Source organism: Spinacia oleracea, chromosome 5 (assembly GCF_020520425.1).
Source record: "Spinacia oleracea cultivar Varoflay chromosome 5, BTI_SOV_V1, whole genome shotgun sequence".
In the NCBI taxonomy this organism is placed as follows: domain Eukaryota; kingdom Viridiplantae; phylum Streptophyta; class Magnoliopsida; order Caryophyllales; family Amaranthaceae; genus Spinacia; species Spinacia oleracea.
The window spans coordinates 96500500-96518753 of NC_079491.1; the positions used below are offsets into that span (position 1 = coordinate 96500500).

An 18254-nucleotide genomic window follows, 5' to 3' on the forward strand; every position below is an offset into this window, starting at 1 on the left:
AACCTCCAATACGAGTCATTGTCGGTTTAATTAAGTTGTGTTTGACTCCTAATACCGTGCATGTAAGGATATTCTATAACTATTTGACCAATTTTTTTAATAATTTGTAATATATTTAACAGAAAAATTTCTCTTTAGTCTGCAGTTTCCGTTCTACTATATATTACGTATTATATATACTACTTTGTTCCTTAATGTTCTTTACGGCTACTATTTGCACGGATTTCAATGCAATATTTAACCACTAATTTATCCAATTTCGTATGTGAAAAAATTATAAAAAGTTGACATTCGAAAAATACATACTGAGACCAATCTAACAAGATCTTACATGATAACGTTTTGATGTATATTAATTTATGGTCAAAGTTTTTATACTTTGAACAATATTCCTAGGCGTAAAAAAATTCCAGGAAAGGAAGTAGTACTCCCTCCGTCCCATATTAGTTGTTACACTTTCCTTTTTCGTCCGTTCCAGATTAGTTGTTACACTTCTAAATTAGGAATGACCCCACAATTATTATATTGTCTCTCTATTCCCACTATTTTTTTTTTGTCCCAACAACCTCTTTCATTTAATTTAAAAAAAATCCCCACTAACTCCTATTACATCTACTTTTTCAATAAAATAGCAAGTGATAACCAAACAACCACTTATCACCTAAAACTTTGTGCAAATATAAGTGTAACAACTAATATGAGACTGAGGGAGTATCTTTTATACCTTAATTATTTGACTCAAATTATTCGATAGACTAACATGCTAATTTGGTCAAGATATTGAGTAACAATATTTTCCATTATTAATATAACGATATAACTAAAATATAGGGCATAATCAATTTTAGCAAATTATATTTCTATGTGGCACATATCATTTCTATAATATATAAAGAAATATTTTTTCCAAACGTAAACCGCTAATAAAAAATACATAGGAAATAATAAAATACAAATTTTTTAGGAAAATTGATTTTGGGAGAAAAAATTTCAACAGAAAGTAACAGGTGTTAATTTTGGTGTCTGTTTTATTAGATTGTGTATGGATGTACAGTTAATTTTATTTTATTTAAATTTTTTTGAGTTTCTCTCTTATTTTATTTTAAAAAAAAGAAATAAATCTTTGGAAAAAAAACAAAGGGGGTGTTTGGTTAGGAGAGGTTTGAGGGAAAAAGAGCTTTTTGGGGTGAATTAGAGGTTTGACCTTTAGAAAAAGCTAATTTGGAGTGTTTGGTTAGGAGAGGATTGGAAGAGAGTTTTGGGGTGAGAAAGCTAATTTTGAAAAAGCTCAACATAGGAGCCTTTTGCAATTATAGGTTTGGGAAAGTGGATAAAACTGACTCTTTTGTCCTACTATTGCCTATTATTACAACCACTATCAACCATGGTACCCTTCATATTTTTCTCCTCAAAACATTACTCACACTCTTTTTTTCATTTCACCATATTTACTAGATTCGTTTTTTGTTGTAATAAATTTTATATTAGTACTTTGATGCAATTGAAGTATATTGCAATCATGCTTAAAATTTCATTAGTAATATTTATCTATTTGAAAAATATATATTATTAAAAAAAATTAAAAAAATATTTTTTTAGAAAAATATACTCCCTCCGTCTCAGATTAGTTGTTACACTTTCCTTTTTTGTCCGTCCCAGATTAGTTGTTACACTTCTAAATTAGGAATGACCCCACCATTATTATATTGTCTCTCTTCCCACTAAATTTTTTTTGTCCCCACACCCTCTCTCATTCAATTAAAAAAATACTCCACTAACTCCTATTACATCTACTTTTTCAATAAAATAACAATTGATAACCAAACAACCACTTATCACCTAAAACTTTGTGCAAAGTTAAGTGTAACAACTAATTTGGGATGGAGGGAGTATTATTTTATTTAGTCAATGTTTATTAGAAAAATATAAAGAGAAAAAATTAACACAATAAAATAATTGTCTAATATTAATAAGAAACAAAATTTATCAATGTGTCATTTTACATATTAAACAGCTAACGGCTATCAGCTAATTTACCAAACACTTTTACACAAACAGCTAATGCTACCAGCTAGTCAAATCAACTAATACAGCTAGCAGCTCCTAACCAAGCAGGGCCGAAGGAATTTTCTCTTTTCTCGTACTCCAACCCCCATGTACTCTTCCTCCAACAAAACCACCTCCTGTAGTCGGCGCCGTCTCTTCCAAACACCTCTCCTTCTCTGCCACCGCTATTCTCGTTATTGAAGAACGACGACAGTGTATAGCTTCTTTTCCTCCTCTATTTTATTCACTTTTCTATTCTTTCTATCGATTTGTTTTCTGGAATTTTCTGCTGATTTCATTTGTATTGTTATTGATCCAAAAATGTTTTGCCTGATCTTATGTTCATGAAATGTTGTTAGATACAGTATATACTGTTGGGTTTTTGGTTGGCTTTATTTTGGTGTTGTTTTATATCTAATTAGTCTATACCCACTTCATAATTGTATTTGAAAATCATAATTAGCCAATTAGGTTTTGTCTGAGGTATGTAGGAATTTCTAGTTAACAAGAATGGGGGAATATCAAATATGTTACTCTTAATCACCATTTTGTTGGAATTAAGAGTTGAATATTTCTCAACTGTGTTAATCAGATGTTCAGAAATCAGTTTTAATTTTCCTGGAAATGCAACTTACTCCATTTTGTTATTCCCAAATGGGTTTCTGAGCAGTTCATATATATATATGTAGCAGGAACACATTAAGAGCTAAAGCGTTGCATTAGAACATTGAGTGTCAACACTAGATTTTAGTGGAACATGGCGTCATTAAGATTCTTTCAAGCATTGTCAAAGGGTAATATTGGAGCAAGAGATGCGGTTTTCAGGAATATGCCATATGATTCAGCCAGTATCCTTGCAGAAGCGTCAAAAGCAGTAATTCAGTACAAAGATTCTGATGTTCAGCCCACGGATGTCCGAGTAGCAAATATTGGGCGAAATGCATGTGGAGAAGCTGATGTTGTGTTGCAAATTGCCGGCTCGTGGCAAAAAAGATCTTTGACAGGTGGGGCAGCCTGGATTATGAAGGATGAATGTTTGCAGAAAATACATGGTAGCTGCTTGCAGACTTTTGGAGTCTCTGCCTTAGAAATGGATGCTTTGGCTTGTTTACATGGTGTTAAATGGGCAGCATCACAACGTTTACATAACGTAAGCATCTACACGTAATCTGGTGCAGCTTTTGCAGGGAAGTACACCACCACTGGACATTGTACTATTATCGACAATCCAGGAAATCAAATGTCAAGCTTTGCAGTTGAATTGGTGTTGTGTTCACAAGGTCGCAAGGTCTAAAATTCAACAAGCTCATAATGCTGCTATTGCTTGTAGGGCTGGGTTAGTTACTCCTGAATCCTGATAGTTTTTAACTACTCGTATTGTTTTGGTTCCCTTTGATGATGTCAATAAAAATTCAAACTGTGAACATTGCAGCTTAACATTATAATTCTTGCATTCATCATGATCAGACAAATGAATAATCTTCATACACTGACTGACAAACAATAGTTCAAATAATATTATTACCAATAATCCTTGCAAGAACAAATTCCATTGGCAAAATGATGAAACCGTTTAGAATCCCGGACAATGATTATACGCTTCTCGATCAACGACACAACCTTCATGACGGAGTGACAGTCACCACAGATTCTGAGGTTCTTTATTATAGTAATTGGCATGCTAGTAGTTGTTACCAGCAAACCAAAAGCAAGAGCTAACTTCTCGCTGTGTTTATTGATCATATCTAACTTGATTTCCTCTGCAACATCATGTAAGATAAATTCTGTTTGGCGAGCTAACCCTGCTTCATCAATCTTCTTAACAATTTCTTCCAGTTTGGCATAGATCTTGTCCGAATCTGGATGAGACTGATCTCCCACTGTAAACTGATATACTCTGTTTCCATGTTCAATCAGACTGTATCCTGGGTTCCCAACTAAATGCCTTCCTTTCATCAAAGACCTGATTTTGGAAGCATCTTTCCATTGACCGGATGCAGAATATATATTTGACAACATGATATAGTTTCTGTGATCGGATGAATTTAACATAAACAAATTCTCCGCTGCTTCCTTTCCTAACTCTACATTGTTGTGAATCCTACAAGCACCGAGAAGAGCACCCCAAACGCCAGCATTTGGCTCCATTGGCATGCTCCTAATCAGCCTAATTGCATCTTCCATTAACCCAGCACGACCTAATAAATCAACCATGCATGAATAATGATCTATCCTAGGATGAACTCCATAAACCCTGGACATATCTTCAAAGTATTTCCTTCCCTCTGAAACAAGACCACCATGGCTGCAAGCATTTAACAAATGAGTCAAGGTAACATGATCAGGTCGATTCCCACTATCGATCATGTCCTCAAAAAGCATGATTGCTTCACTCCCACACCCGTGCATAGCATAGCTCGCAACTATAGACGTCCAAGCTACTGCATCTGGATCTTTTAACTCTCCAAAAACAATTTCTGCTGCATTCAACTCTCCCGATTTCGCATACAAGCTCATTAGAGATGTCCAAACAAGCATATCACCCTCAAACCCACACTTGAAAATGCAAGCATGAACAACTCTTGCCTGTTTGGCAATCCCTAATTCAGTGCATCCTTGAAGTAAAGCAACCATAGTAGCTTGATCAGGCTTAACTCCAACTCTTCTCATTGAAATAAACAACCCCATAACTTCATTGGACGCCCCATGTTGAGCATGTACAGCAAGAATAGAGTTCCACGAAACCAAACTACGCGTTCTCATGCCATTAAACAATACATAGGCAGCATCTAACATACCCAACTTGCCATACATGTTAATCAAAGCATTAACGACCTTAACTTCCCCCATAAATCCCATTTTTACACCAAACCCATGAATGCATCTCCCTTCATACAAAGCTCCATCAACCGTACAAGCTGAAACTACTGATATAAGAGTAACCTCATTAGGCTTGAGGTCCGCCATGTTCCGCATACGACCAAACGCATCCAAGCAAAAATCAAGAATCCCTCGTTTAGAAAACCCAGAAATGAAGGAATTCCAGGACACTAAATCTTTCTCAGGAATTTCATCAAACAGCTTATGTGCATAATCGCTGGAACCCAAATTTGAGTACAACGAAACCAATCGATCACCGATAAATCCATCGTTGATAAAGCGGGATTTGATTACAATTGCATGGATTGCCTGACAATGCCAAAGGGAGCGGCATGAGCTGACAGCGTGTAAAAGAGTGGAAATTCTGTTGTGGGTAGTTAAATTAGTTAGAAACATAGCAACATTTTATTTTAGGAGGTAGGATGTGTCATGTGTGAGTGTGTGACAAAAACTTTCCCTTCCTAGTTGGACAACCCAAGAAGTAGAAGTATGAATTCAAATCGTTCAACAATATCAAAAGAAAAAAAAAAAAAAGCGGCACACAAAAATATCCATTAACTAGAATTAAGTTTATGCAATGCACGGGTATAGGTTAATATTTTGCATATCTAACTTAGTTACTCCATCTGTTTCAGAATACTCGCACCGGTTCGAGTTGACACGCTTGCCAATGCACTACTTTGACCATCAATATCTTTAACTACAAATTATAAAAACTTATGTAAAGATGAAGCCAACAATATATTATATTTTAAATTTTGTTTTCATATACTAGAAATAAAATAGGGTCAAAGTGAATTATGTGAATAGTGCAAAAAGTCAAACCAGTGCGTGTATTCCGGGACGGAGGGAGTATTTAATCTGTGGTGTATTTGCTGCTTTATAATAAACTAGTCTTATATGCACATGAAGCGTGCGTGCGATATAAGAAAGTAGATTTGTATTATTACATTTCAACCCGAATAACATTTGAAAATTTATAAAACGCCTAAGACTGTCTCTTGTTCAACACCCTATAAAGAGGTGCTTTTTCGCCCACTTTTGACTTGACCTTTCTCTATTCTCTTTCTAGAATTGAACATTGAGAAGGAGTACACAACAATTACCATATTTAATATTTCTCTTTTGTTTTACAGTATAGAATTTTTACATCAGACAGTCGTTTTATATTTTTCATTTCTTTCAAAAAAAAACTAAAATAAATAAACAACGCATCAAAGATATACAGGGTAGACAATTTTAATCTACATTCAAAGGATTTGAGAGTTTTCCCCTTGTTTTCCGGCCTCTTAGCAAGTTCAAGGGCAACAATTGTATTATCCCACTAGTACATAATTAACTTTAGGTAACACCGAAAAACTGTTACATAAAGGGGGTAAAGTGTTTCCATAGATAATAGGTAACACTTTATGGGTGATACATCTGCTCGTGCTACCTATTCTATTAGGTAACACTTTTAATAACATATGATAACACTTTTACTAGTGTTACCAAAAAAAAAAATTATGTAACACTTTTCCATTCCTATTGTAGCACTTTAAAAGTGTTACTCGTAATATCTTAGGTAACACTTTTTAACCATTCGTATCACTTTTTTATATCATCTTTTGATTTACAGTAACACTTTATTGAATCGTAGGTGTTGTGGGCAAAATTACCATGCCAACGTATAAATGGACACTTGACACGTATTACGCCCCGTAAGTAAACCATGGAAGTATAAATGTCCGTGTACGCATAAGTATGAGTATCCCTCTACGTATCTACATAGTATACGTACTTGCATTTGCGTACGTATAAATGTATGTACTATGTCTGTACATGAGGGGTATACGTGGCAAGTATCCCACGATGGTCGCAAAGGCCCAAACAGCCCACTTATGCCCTAAAAAGACATAAAACTGCGAGAGGAAAGGACACTTGTCCTCTCCTCCTGCCTCAACCAATTGAAGGAAATAATGCCCTTGGTCCAAGTATGCATTCAATGTTAAGTCTAATAAATGCGGTTCAGTATTAATTAACAAGTTAATAATTCAGTGAGATCAAGTGAGCTGAATGCCTAGCTAGAGGCCGCTTCAGTTCAAGTGGAATTAATGATATTAATCCACAGCTTACTCTTGACTGAACCCGTAGGGTCACACAAATAGTACGTAAACGGATCAAGTATTTAATGGCATTAATACTCCATCTATGGATATTCGGAATCGACGGATCTTGGTTTCAGTGGGAGCTGAGATCGTCACAGCCAAGAAATGAATACTCCGGAAACGATGATATTGCCGGAAACGGAAATATGGATCGTGTCGGGAATATAAATATTATCCAAGTCGTAGATGTTGCCGGAAACGGAAACATGGTACGTATCGGAAAATATTATCGGAAATGGAAATATTGCCGGAATCGGAAATATTGCCGGAAACGGAAATATTGTCAGAAACGGAAATATTATCGGAATCGGAAAATAATTCCGGAAACGGAAATATTAAATATTTGTTCGAAACGGAAATTAATTCCGGAATCGGAAATATTAAATGTTGTTCGTATCGGAAATGAATTCCGGAATCGGGAATTTAATCGGAAGCGTATCGTACGAATTAGCATCGGACGAGGCCCGCTAGACGAAGGCCCAGCACGAAGCCAGGCCATCGCCCAGCGAGCCGCACGCAACGCACGCCTCGACCAGGCCCAGCGCAAGGCCAGGCCCAGCCAAGGGCGCGCGCGCGCACGCAGCACCGCACATGGGTTGTGCGCTTGTCGTGGGCCGCAAGGCCTGCGCGGGTGCACGGCTTGTGCGATGCGTATGCCGGAAATCCTAATTCTATTGGGATTCGTGCGAAGATTAAAATCCTAATCTTATTAGAATTGCTTTGTTATTTAGAGTCCTAATAAAGTTCTAATTAACAAATCCACATCCTAGTAGGATTACAATTCCTTTTCCATACCTCTATAAATAAGGGCCTAGGGGTCATTATTTATATACTACCTCCGTTCCTTAATGTTCTTTACGGTTACTATTTGCACGGACTCCAATGTAATATTTAATGACTTATATATCCATTTCCGTGTGTGAAAAAATTATAAAAATTTGATATTTTGAAAATACATAACGAGACTAATCTAACAAGATCTTACAAGATAACATTTTGATGTATATAACAATGAGAATCCACGGTCAAAGTTTTCATACTTTGGACACATATTCCAAAGCGTAAGGAACATTAAGGAACAGAGGTAGTATAAGTTTTCAAGTATTCAAAACTAGGATTTTTAAGCAGAAAAATCAGCCATAACTCTTGCCCATTTAGCCGAAAATAATAGTACCTTAAGGGCGATTCTAGTTGGTCAATCTTAAGGCGGATCCGGACGTGCTGTGGACTATCTACGGAGGGACGACACTTGGAGTCCTAAAAGACTTGTTCTTGTTCGGTTCGGGCGCAGCTAGGGAAGGCACGCAACAAAGAGTATGCATCTAAATTATGCTATATGATTATGTGTAAATAATATATATTCCTGGCTTAATGGTTGTTTCCGCATGATTTATGAATTGTCATATGTATCATAACCTAACAGTGGTATCACGAGCCTCTTATTATTTTCATAATCTAAATTGCATGAACATGGTTAAATATTACAAATTTGCAAGAATTAAAAGGGGTGATTAATTTTCGTAATTGTTAATTAATTGCAAATTGCGTTTATTTAATTATACGTACGCAGTTTTTCGGCAGTTTCTTCGTTACTCATCCAAATCGAGTGATTTTTGTGTCAATTCCGCATGTAAAAGGCATTCTAAAATTTTGACAAAAATAATATTTTTCTGCCGAACCCAGAATTCTCAAATTCGAAGCCTAACTATAACTTTTCGAAGGTTTTAGTTTTTCGAATGCAAAATTTCGTAAATTTAAGATGTTAAATTAAATATTTGCGATTCTTGTTGATAAATCTTGAATTTTTGATTGACCTACTGTATATGTTTAACAAGTTTGAATGCCTAGCCTTGTTAATTATGCAATCTAATTTGTAATTATGATTAATTTGTTGAAAATTAGAATAATTTAGAATTAATTTGATTTTCATAATTAATTATAATTTAATTAGAAACCTATGATTAAAAACCACCATAAAAATTGTAAATTTATGATAAATTTTAAATTTTATGACCTAGGCTTGAATCCATGATAATCGGAAATCAATTGAATAATAAATTTTCGATTTTTCGCCCTAAAATTATGAAATTAATATTATTTATTAATTTGTCATTAATTTTAAATAAAAATTTTAAATTTTTATGCGATTCGTTCATATAACTTGCACGCACAAAGCAATGGACGATTCGTGTTACCCTTAAGGGGTGTTGTATAGTGCGGGCATGCGACGACGAGCAAGGGAGCTCGTCGCCCGTGTGGCACGAATGCAATGAGCAAGGGCATGGTGCACGAGCACAAGGCAGCAGCCCTGCCTTGTGTCGTGTGCCACGAGCTATGGATGAATGGGCATGGGCGAAGGCAAGGCATGGCAGTCGCGTGTGGGCAGCAAGCGAGCTGCGCCACAACGCGCACTGCCTCGCGCAAGCGCTCGCAGCGAGCGCAAGCTCGCGTGCCACGAGCGCTGCGCCCAGCGCTGATCGCGCGCAGCGCGCAATTGCTCGCGCACAGCGAGCGATGGCTCGCGTGCATCAAGCGCTGGAGCGCGCGCAGCAAGCGCTGGCGAGCGCGCACAGCGAGCGATGGCTCGCGTGCGTCGAGCGCTGGCGCGCGCGCAGCGAGCACCACTTGTGCGATGGCTTGCGATGGGAGATGCAGCAGCTATGCGATGAGCGCATGGGCTGCGCGCACATGGCCAGCGATGGCTGTGTGCGTGTGGCCCATGGGCGTGCGATGCGTAGGGTGTTTGCGTTGCGATTAGATCGTTTTGAATGTTTAATTTGAAATTTTCAGTTTACGTAATTTTAATTAATTTTAAAATTAATAATTTAAATTATTTTCTAGGATTTTAATTTTGAATATTGTAATTATAATAAATTTTATTTATTCTAATTATTTTACTAAAATTAAAATCATGAATTAATTTAAATACGACTGAAATGAAATTAAACTTTTTGGATTCAATTATAAATCTATATGAGCTTTAAATTTTAATTAAATTTGTATGTTTCCGGTTAGACTAGAAATACATTTTTATGTTTAAAATTAGTAAAGCATATGAATTTATTGGTTTAAGTGGGAGCCCTTTTAGTCATAAACTCTTGATTAGGTCTACAAATCCTTAAGGTTAAAACAACTTGATTAGAATTAATAAGGACTGAATAATTGGTAGATTATTGGTGCCCTTGATTAATTGCTGCAAATGTTTACGTGATGCATAATGTGTTTAACTAACCAGCTATGTGGGCCATTCATGATAATGAATGGGTGAATGGTATATATTGTATATGTACTGTTTTGCAGGTTATGAAGTGACTAGTATGGCCCAAATAGGATAGAAAATATGGTCTGCGTACCATTAATTTGAATGTAATTGGTCTAAAGTACCAAAGTTGTTTTTCAAATTCAAATATGGTCTGCGTACCATCAAATAGTTGTAATTAGTTTTAATTATAGCTTATCCTATTTGAAGAAAATGGTGCCTCCCACGGAGATTTTCAAGACAGACTTTGAAGTCAAAGCTTCAAGATGAAGTCGGGCCATACTAGATCACATTTATCTTATGCATGCTTTAAGTTATTTATTGCTTTAAATATGTCTTAATTATGCATAAGATTGTGGCTTGATTATGTTGCATGATTAAGGATTTTAGTTCACTTAAAATCTAACCAACATAGTAAGAGCCTTAAGTTCCAAACTTAAAAATTGAGTTAAAAGGTGCCATGCCAAAATATACACTTGCTTGGATATCCTTTACATCAATCTAGTAATAGTTTTCGCTCAGCGAGGTGTTACTTATTGGTCCTAAAGGGGCAAGGTACACAAATAATTGTGAGTACATGTTAGTTTTGGTGAAACTCAACGATATAAGTAAGGAGTCCTTTTATGTCGTGGCAAAATCGATAGGTTTACCTAATAAGTTCTTAGACGTACCTATCAACCAAGAATAGTTTCTAGACTATTAGCAAAAGGCTTTTGCTTACCTAAGATGTTTTAGGATTAAGTCGACAAACTGTGCTTAGTTCTTCAATGATTTTAGGATCTTGGAATCATTTTATTCACACCTGCCGGAACAATAAATTCGAATAAAATGCTAATAACTTGTTGAAATTGCATGATTGCTTTGATTTTCAAGTTATTATTCATGATAAATGTTTAGACTTTGCATGCTTCAATGTATGTTTTAATTATTGTTTATAATTAAATATCTTGCACTGCAATAAATCCTTTTAGAAAGGTAACAGTAAATTTCCTCGATTGGTAGTGAATCCAAGAACGATTCACGGAAATGAGAGAAAGTGAGCAATTTAAAATGTACGTTTCTTATAGCGACATTTATGGTTGTTTTCGAGTATCAAAATCGAATGGCAAACCGATTGGTGCTTGTGAATTCAAAATACAATGTAGTTTTGAGATCATAAAGCATTGAGTTTAAACGCTCAGCTTTACCAATGGTTAACAACCTAATATCTTTGTCCATTTAATTCTCGAATGAGTCTAGTCCCTAGACATTTGAATAGATCGATGCTTAGAGAACTTTAGAAGCTTCTGGTAAGATCATCTAGTTGAAACAAAATATTCAACATAAATTAAATGGTAAGAACCTTGTTGGGGTGACATTGGACATGTCTAACAAAGTATAAAAGTCAACACTAAAGAATTCAATTCTTTAGACTATAAGAAAGGGTACATGAAATAGGAAAACAAAGGAACAAATGAAAGGAATTTACGATTCCGTTTCTACCTATAAGTTTATGTTTAAAGAGAAGTGACCTAGCAATCAAACTTCCTTGGTATCATATACCGCTTGAGGTTCTTACTTCGGTAATAACTCAAACAATTGAAGCTAGGATACACTAATGACCTACAACTGGGAAATGAAGCATGGCAATGCTACATTAGTTGTAGGGTCATCTAGTTTGTTTTAAGTCCTTTCAAATGCTGGAACTTAATGGCTATTTTGTTCCATAATCAACATACCTAAATTTCTGTTTTCAAACACAGAAAGACTCACATTCAAGAAAAACAAAAACAATGTTTGTTTGTTTATTTGAATGAAATGGTCAATTACAGGTTGAGTCAATATGCTTGATTAAAACAAACAACTCTTTAAAGAACTTTACTAGGTTCAAATCAACCCCTTGATTTGAGTTCCACTAATCTTTGGCATTGTTGCTTAGACCATATCAACAAGTTAACATTCAAAAGCTCTATTTTTATGGACTTTTGAAAGTTCATTGATTTCTAGATCAATTTAAGGCGACTAGTCTTACTTGTTGAAAGTAACAAAAGATATGAACTATTGTTAGAACGCCTAGACAATAGAGTTCAAAGCTAAAGAAAGATTTTATGACTTTATTATTTCACATAGATTTGAGTGAATGTAGGTTTATTTACTCAAATGTGATATAAGTTGAATCTGTTTGGCTAGTTCAAAGATTCAGAAGTATAAAATCCACTTGGCAAGAAATCATAAAGATCTAGGTTAGATCATGTTGATGATTACTTGAGACCAAATATGATCATCAATGATTGTGTGTTGTAATTTCACAATCTAGGTCCATAAGATATGGCATATCTACGTTGGAATGATCGAAGTCAATTAGTACTTGATTCGATCAATGATGAATCATAAAGACTTTTCCTATAATTTCTAAAACAAAATGCTCAACTACCACCAAACTAAACCAAATTCGTCAAAGCTATTGAAAAGTAATTTTAGAATAACTTTTCATAAAATATATCTAGAGAGTCGCAAAACTCAGTGGGAGCTTAGTGTTTGTCATTCGACAAACTAAGGCCCAAGTATAGATATATGTTTCATTGTGATTTATTCAAATGAGACACAAGGGTATTGTTTCTACCACGAATTTTTGAGAACATAATGTTTGTTTGCTCGAAATAATGTCCTTTTGGAGATTCATTTCCAAAATGACAAGTGGGAGAAAACAGACCTCGAAAGTCTTCGAGGCAAACAACAAACATAAACGGACATTCCGGAGGCTTTTCGAAGTGCTTCAGAAAATCCGAACTTATTCTTTAAGGACTTTAGAAGTGGCTTTAAAGAATAGACATCTCTTAGAAGACTTTACAAGTGCTTCAAGGAGAACAGAATATTCAAAGGACTTTTAAGTGGCTATTGATATTCTATTTGTTTGATGTTCTATACCCAAAGTAGGCATAGAGTTCAAGTCACTGGAACTATGATATTCTTCTATTGGATAGTGAAGAAACATGGAGTTCAGGTCACTGAAACTATGCAATTCTTCTATTAGATAGTGAAGAAACCTACAACTTACAGTCAAACTATTATCATGTAGATTAATGAGTTTGTGACCTGTAAGAAAGCTATGACGAAACCCAGATTCCCTAAAATGGTTAGAGGCCATATATAGACTCAAATGTTTTAGATGGTTAAAGGCCATAAAACATACTCAATGTTTTGATGACAAAATTAAAATTTTGTTGATTTGCAAGAATAGTTTCACACCTATTGGTTGCAAGTTTGTTTTAAGGATAAAAACCATCAAACATGAAATTGTGTTCACACGCAAAGCTAGATTAGTTGCTAAAGGTTACAAGCAAATTCATGACATGGATTGTGTTGAAACCTCATGCATAATCGTAATGCTCAAGTCTATAAATCAAGCAATGATTGCATATTGGTACATATGGCAATTGGATGACAAAACATATTCCTCAATCAAATGTTGGAAGAAAACTATGTACATGGCATGTCATAGGATTTGTGGATCCAAATAATGCTTGAAATGAATGCCAGCTTAGGAAATCTAAGTACAGATTTAAGCAAGCAATTGTGAATTGGAATTGTATTTTAGTAAAGCTAATAAGTATTTTAGTTTCATAAAATATACATGATTCTTATAGATATATAAGAAGTTTAGTGGGAGTACGTAAAACTTAATTGGTCCTATGTGTATCACACACATATCTCTCTATTGTGAAATAACATTCAAATGCTAATGACTTAGATTTGAAATTATTCATCAATGATGGACCATGGCGAAACTTAGTACATACTGGGTATTAAGATCTATTTACAAAGATCTTATGATATTGTTTTTGATTAAGTAATGGCATTTACTAAATCAAACACGAAAGACTCCATTGGAGATATTCGACCCATATGAATAAATCTAAGTAAAGGATGTTTGAACTATGTATAAGCATTTACTAAGTTAAACATCAAAGAATCTAAGTAAGATTCTTAAACCTATTTTATATGTCAAAGAATTTAGCTGGATTTAGTATCTACTGAAACTAGATGAGCTAAAGTTACATGAATAGAATTCAATTGGGAATTATTCTGCAAAAGAATTTATCATGTATGATATAATATGAGGATCGCCAAAAACGTATCGTATGACTTTAGCCATGACGAACATATACCAATCTCTATTGATCTAAGTAAAGATCAACTAGATTGAGATCAAGAATACTTATGGTACTTGAAAAGGTACATAGGAATAGTTCTTGATTCAAGGAAATAAAGATATGCTAAACTTTGATGCTACACGCATAAACACTGGCAAAGGATCAAGCAAGATCCCTTTGGAGTTAACCATTGATAAGGACGAGCTATAGAGCATCGAGTTTTGAAATGGCAACATGGATTGGAGACCATGAGTTGTTGCGTGGGAAATTAAAATAATAATTTCTATGTTCTAAGATACAGTTGGAGAGTCTTCCACATATCTATGAACTGCTTGGATAGGTAAATCCAAACAAAGCATCACTAGCAACCTATACAGTTGAAGTAAAAGTAATTATTGCCTAAGAAGCAATAAAACAGGGTTGTTTAAAGTTCTTCACTGAACTTGGGTAGATCACCTATCTACTGGCTTGATGGTTCTTCATTGAAAAATGCGTAGAACCACTCTTGAAGCAAGAAAAACGTCTGCTAACTTGATGGTTCTTCATTGCAAAATGAGTAAAACCACCATCGAAGTAAGAAAGACTAGATCACATAATAAACAAACTCGAAAAGATCTTATCATCATATCTCGAAGAACATTTGATGAAAAGGATATTAAGATTGGCAAAGCATGATAACTAAACCTATGCAACAAGTGAGAAGCAACACTCACGTTGTAGCACTGGAAATCAAGCATAGCTTTGAATTCCATGAACTGTTTTAAAGATGGGTTTGAGGCCCATGGTTGTAAAACAATGGGGTTGAACATTTATCATATATGAAATGTATTTTCATATTCCATTTAATCTTGGTTTAGTATTAAATGATGAGTCCCTTCAAATTTGACGATATATTCAAGATAGACTGTCAGGACCAGTCCTGTGACTAAGAAATGTCTATCAAGTGAACTTGAATGTCAAAGGTTGAAAATGGTACCTAGTCGGAGTTTTCTATAAAATTAGGACGCATAGAAAACGTTAGACGATTAGAATGCAAGATGACTAGTAGTTCTGTTTCTTGAACTATGTGGACATGGCAATGTCATAATCATTTGCATAGATACTTACTTTGGGAAGACTAGTATCGGACAAGACCTATGAAACTTTACTGTAAGGGATGAAAATCTGTCATAAGTAAATTTCATTAAAATTATTAGACACTAAATCCTCAATACCTGAGTGATTTGAGATTACTTGTTTGAGAACTGGTTGCTTTGACGTTGACCAACCGTCGCACTGTAAAAGGAGGCTATAAAGGCAACGCTCAGGTAATCACCTATCAAACGAAGTCTAATCTCAAGATCGCAAGATTGGGATTGTCCTCCCATAAATCGGGATGAGATGCTTAAAAGTTGTACAAGGCCACTCGGAGAGCTAGAAACTGTGAAATGCATGGCCGTGCTCAGATGAATCATAGGCTATGATTATCTGTTTATTTGATCAGTTGAACTCTGAAACCGAGGAACACCTCTGGACATAATAAGGATGACAACTCTTACCTTATGTTCAAGAGCAAGCATCGAGCGACAAAGGAATTAGGAAATGCACACTTGTCCCTAAGGACAAGTGGGAGACTGAAGGAAATAATGCCCTTGGTCCAAGTATGCATTCAATGTTAAGTCTAATAAATGCGGTTCAGTATTAATTAACAAGTTAATAATTCAGTGAGACCAAGTGAGCTGAATGCCTAGCTAGAGGCCGCTTCAGTTCAAGTGGAATTAATGATATTAATCCACAGCTTACTCTTGACTAAACCCGTAGGGTCACACAAATAGTACGTAAACGGATCAAGTATTTAATGGCATTAAATACTCCATCTATGGATATTCGGAATCGACGGATCTTGGTTTCAGTGGGAGCTGAGATCGTCACAACCAAGAAATGAATACTCCGGAAACGATGATATTGCCGGAAACGGAAATATGGATCGTGTCGGGAATATAAATATTATCCAAGTCGTAGATGTTGCCGGAAACGGAAACATGGTACGTATCGGAAAATATTATCGGAAATGGAAATATTGCCGGAATCGGAAATATTGCCGGAAACGGAAATATTGTCAGAAACGGAAATATTATCGGAATCGGAAAATAATTCCGGAAACGGAAATATTAAATATTTGTTCGAAACGGAAATTAATTCCGGAATCGGAAATATTAAATGTTGTTCGTATCGGAAATGAATTCCGGAATCGGGAATTTAATCGGAAGCGTATCGTACGAATTAGCATCGGACGAGGCCCGCTAGACGAAGGCCCAGCACGAAGCCAGGCCATCGCCCAGCGAGCCGCACGCAACGCACGCCTCGACCAGGCCCAGCGCAAGGCCAGGCCCAGCCAAGGGCGCGCGCGCGCGCACGCAGCACCGCACATGGGCTGTGCGCTTGTCGTGGGCCGCAAGGCCTGCGCGGGTGCACGGCTTGTGCGATGCGTATGCCGGAAATCCTAATTCTATTGGGATTCGTGCGAAGATTAAAATCCTAATCTTATTAGAATTGCTTTGTTATTTAGAGTCCTAATAAAGTTCTAATTAACAAATCCACATCCTAGTAGGATTACAATTCCTTTTCCATACCTCTATAAATAAGGGCCTAGGGGTCATTATTTATATATAAGTTTTCAAGTATTCAAAACTAGGATTTTTAAGCAGAAAAATCAGCCATAACTCTTGCCCATTTAGCCGAAAATAATAGTACCTTAAGGGCGATTCTAGTTGGTCAATCTTAAGGCGGATCCGGACGTGCTGTGGACTATCTACGGAGGGACGACACTTGGAGTCCTAAAAGACTTGTTCTTGTTCGGTTCGGGCGCAGCTAGGGAAGGCACGCAACAAAGAGTATGCATCTAAATTATGCTATATGATTATGTGTAAATAATATGTATTCCTGGCTTAATGGTTGTTTCCGCATGATTTATGAATTGTCATATGTATCATAACCTAACACCAATCATATGAAGGGAATGTTAGGTCATTCCCCCAATAACCTAGTACTATAAAAAGCTCCATTTCCCTAGAAAAAGGGGTCACAATCAGAATACAATCAAGAACTTTTACTGCTCTGCCTTCTCTCTACTTTATCTCTCTAAAAAATATACTCTTGCTTTAACATTGGCTACCGGAAACCTCCAAGTCTAGTCTCCCGGAAAAACCCCACAACAGCAGGTATCACTTTCACCATATAACGTAACACCTTGTTCATTATTTAGGAACACTTTTATATTCTTAAGTAACATTACATATTTAACACTTTTTAATATCTATTGTAACACTTGCAAAATAATGCTTTTCATTAAATATAATAATTTAACAAATACTACAAAATTGGTTCATAAATAATAATAATAATAATAATAATAATAATAATAATAATAATAATAATAATAATAATAATAATAATAATAATAATAATACTACTAATAATAGGTTTAGGCGATTAGGCGACGATTATGGGCGTTTAGGGCAATTTCAACGTCCATAATTCCGGCGACGATTACACGGTGGCGGATACACGGCGGCAACGCAGGGATCAGGCGTTTCAGGCGACGGTTTCAGGCGACGGTTGTAGGCGGTTTTTGAGGGGGATTCCACGATTTTCCGGCTCAGTTCTGGTGCAGTTCCGGTGCATTTTCGGTGCGGTTTACTCGAATTTAAGGTGCAGTAACGGTGCGGTTTCAGGTCGGACTCGCGGCTGTTGTTACATCGACTTTACGGTGGAGTTGTTACAGCGACTTTCATCGACTTTCGACTTTCG

General features: G+C 35.9%; 2 protein-coding genes across 3 annotated transcripts; one reads left to right on the plus strand and one right to left on the minus strand.

The window, feature by feature from the left end:
- The first annotated feature begins 2102 nt into the window (after positions 1-2102).
- LOC110777786 (uncharacterized) lies at positions 2103-3483 on the plus strand. Of its 2 annotated transcripts, none has more exons than XM_021982371.2 (2): positions 2103-2261; positions 2736-3483. In XM_021982371.2, exon 2 carries the CDS (start codon positions 2804-2806, stop codon positions 3212-3214), a length of 411 nt encoding a protein of 136 aa, XP_021838063.1. In that variant the 5' UTR covers positions 2103-2261; positions 2736-2803; the 3' UTR covers positions 3215-3483. The 2 variants fall into 2 exon arrangements, with proteins under 2 accessions (XP_021838063.1, XP_021838062.1); XM_021982370.2 differs by having other exon boundaries at positions 2739-3483.
- LOC110777785 (pentatricopeptide repeat-containing protein At5g40410, mitochondrial) lies at positions 3473-5473 on the minus strand. Its single transcript, XM_021982369.2, has one exon. It carries the CDS (start codon positions 5320-5322, stop codon positions 3568-3570), a length of 1755 nt encoding a protein of 584 aa, XP_021838061.1. The 5' UTR covers positions 5323-5473; the 3' UTR covers positions 3473-3567.
- Positions 5474-18254: the final 12781 nt, after the last annotated feature.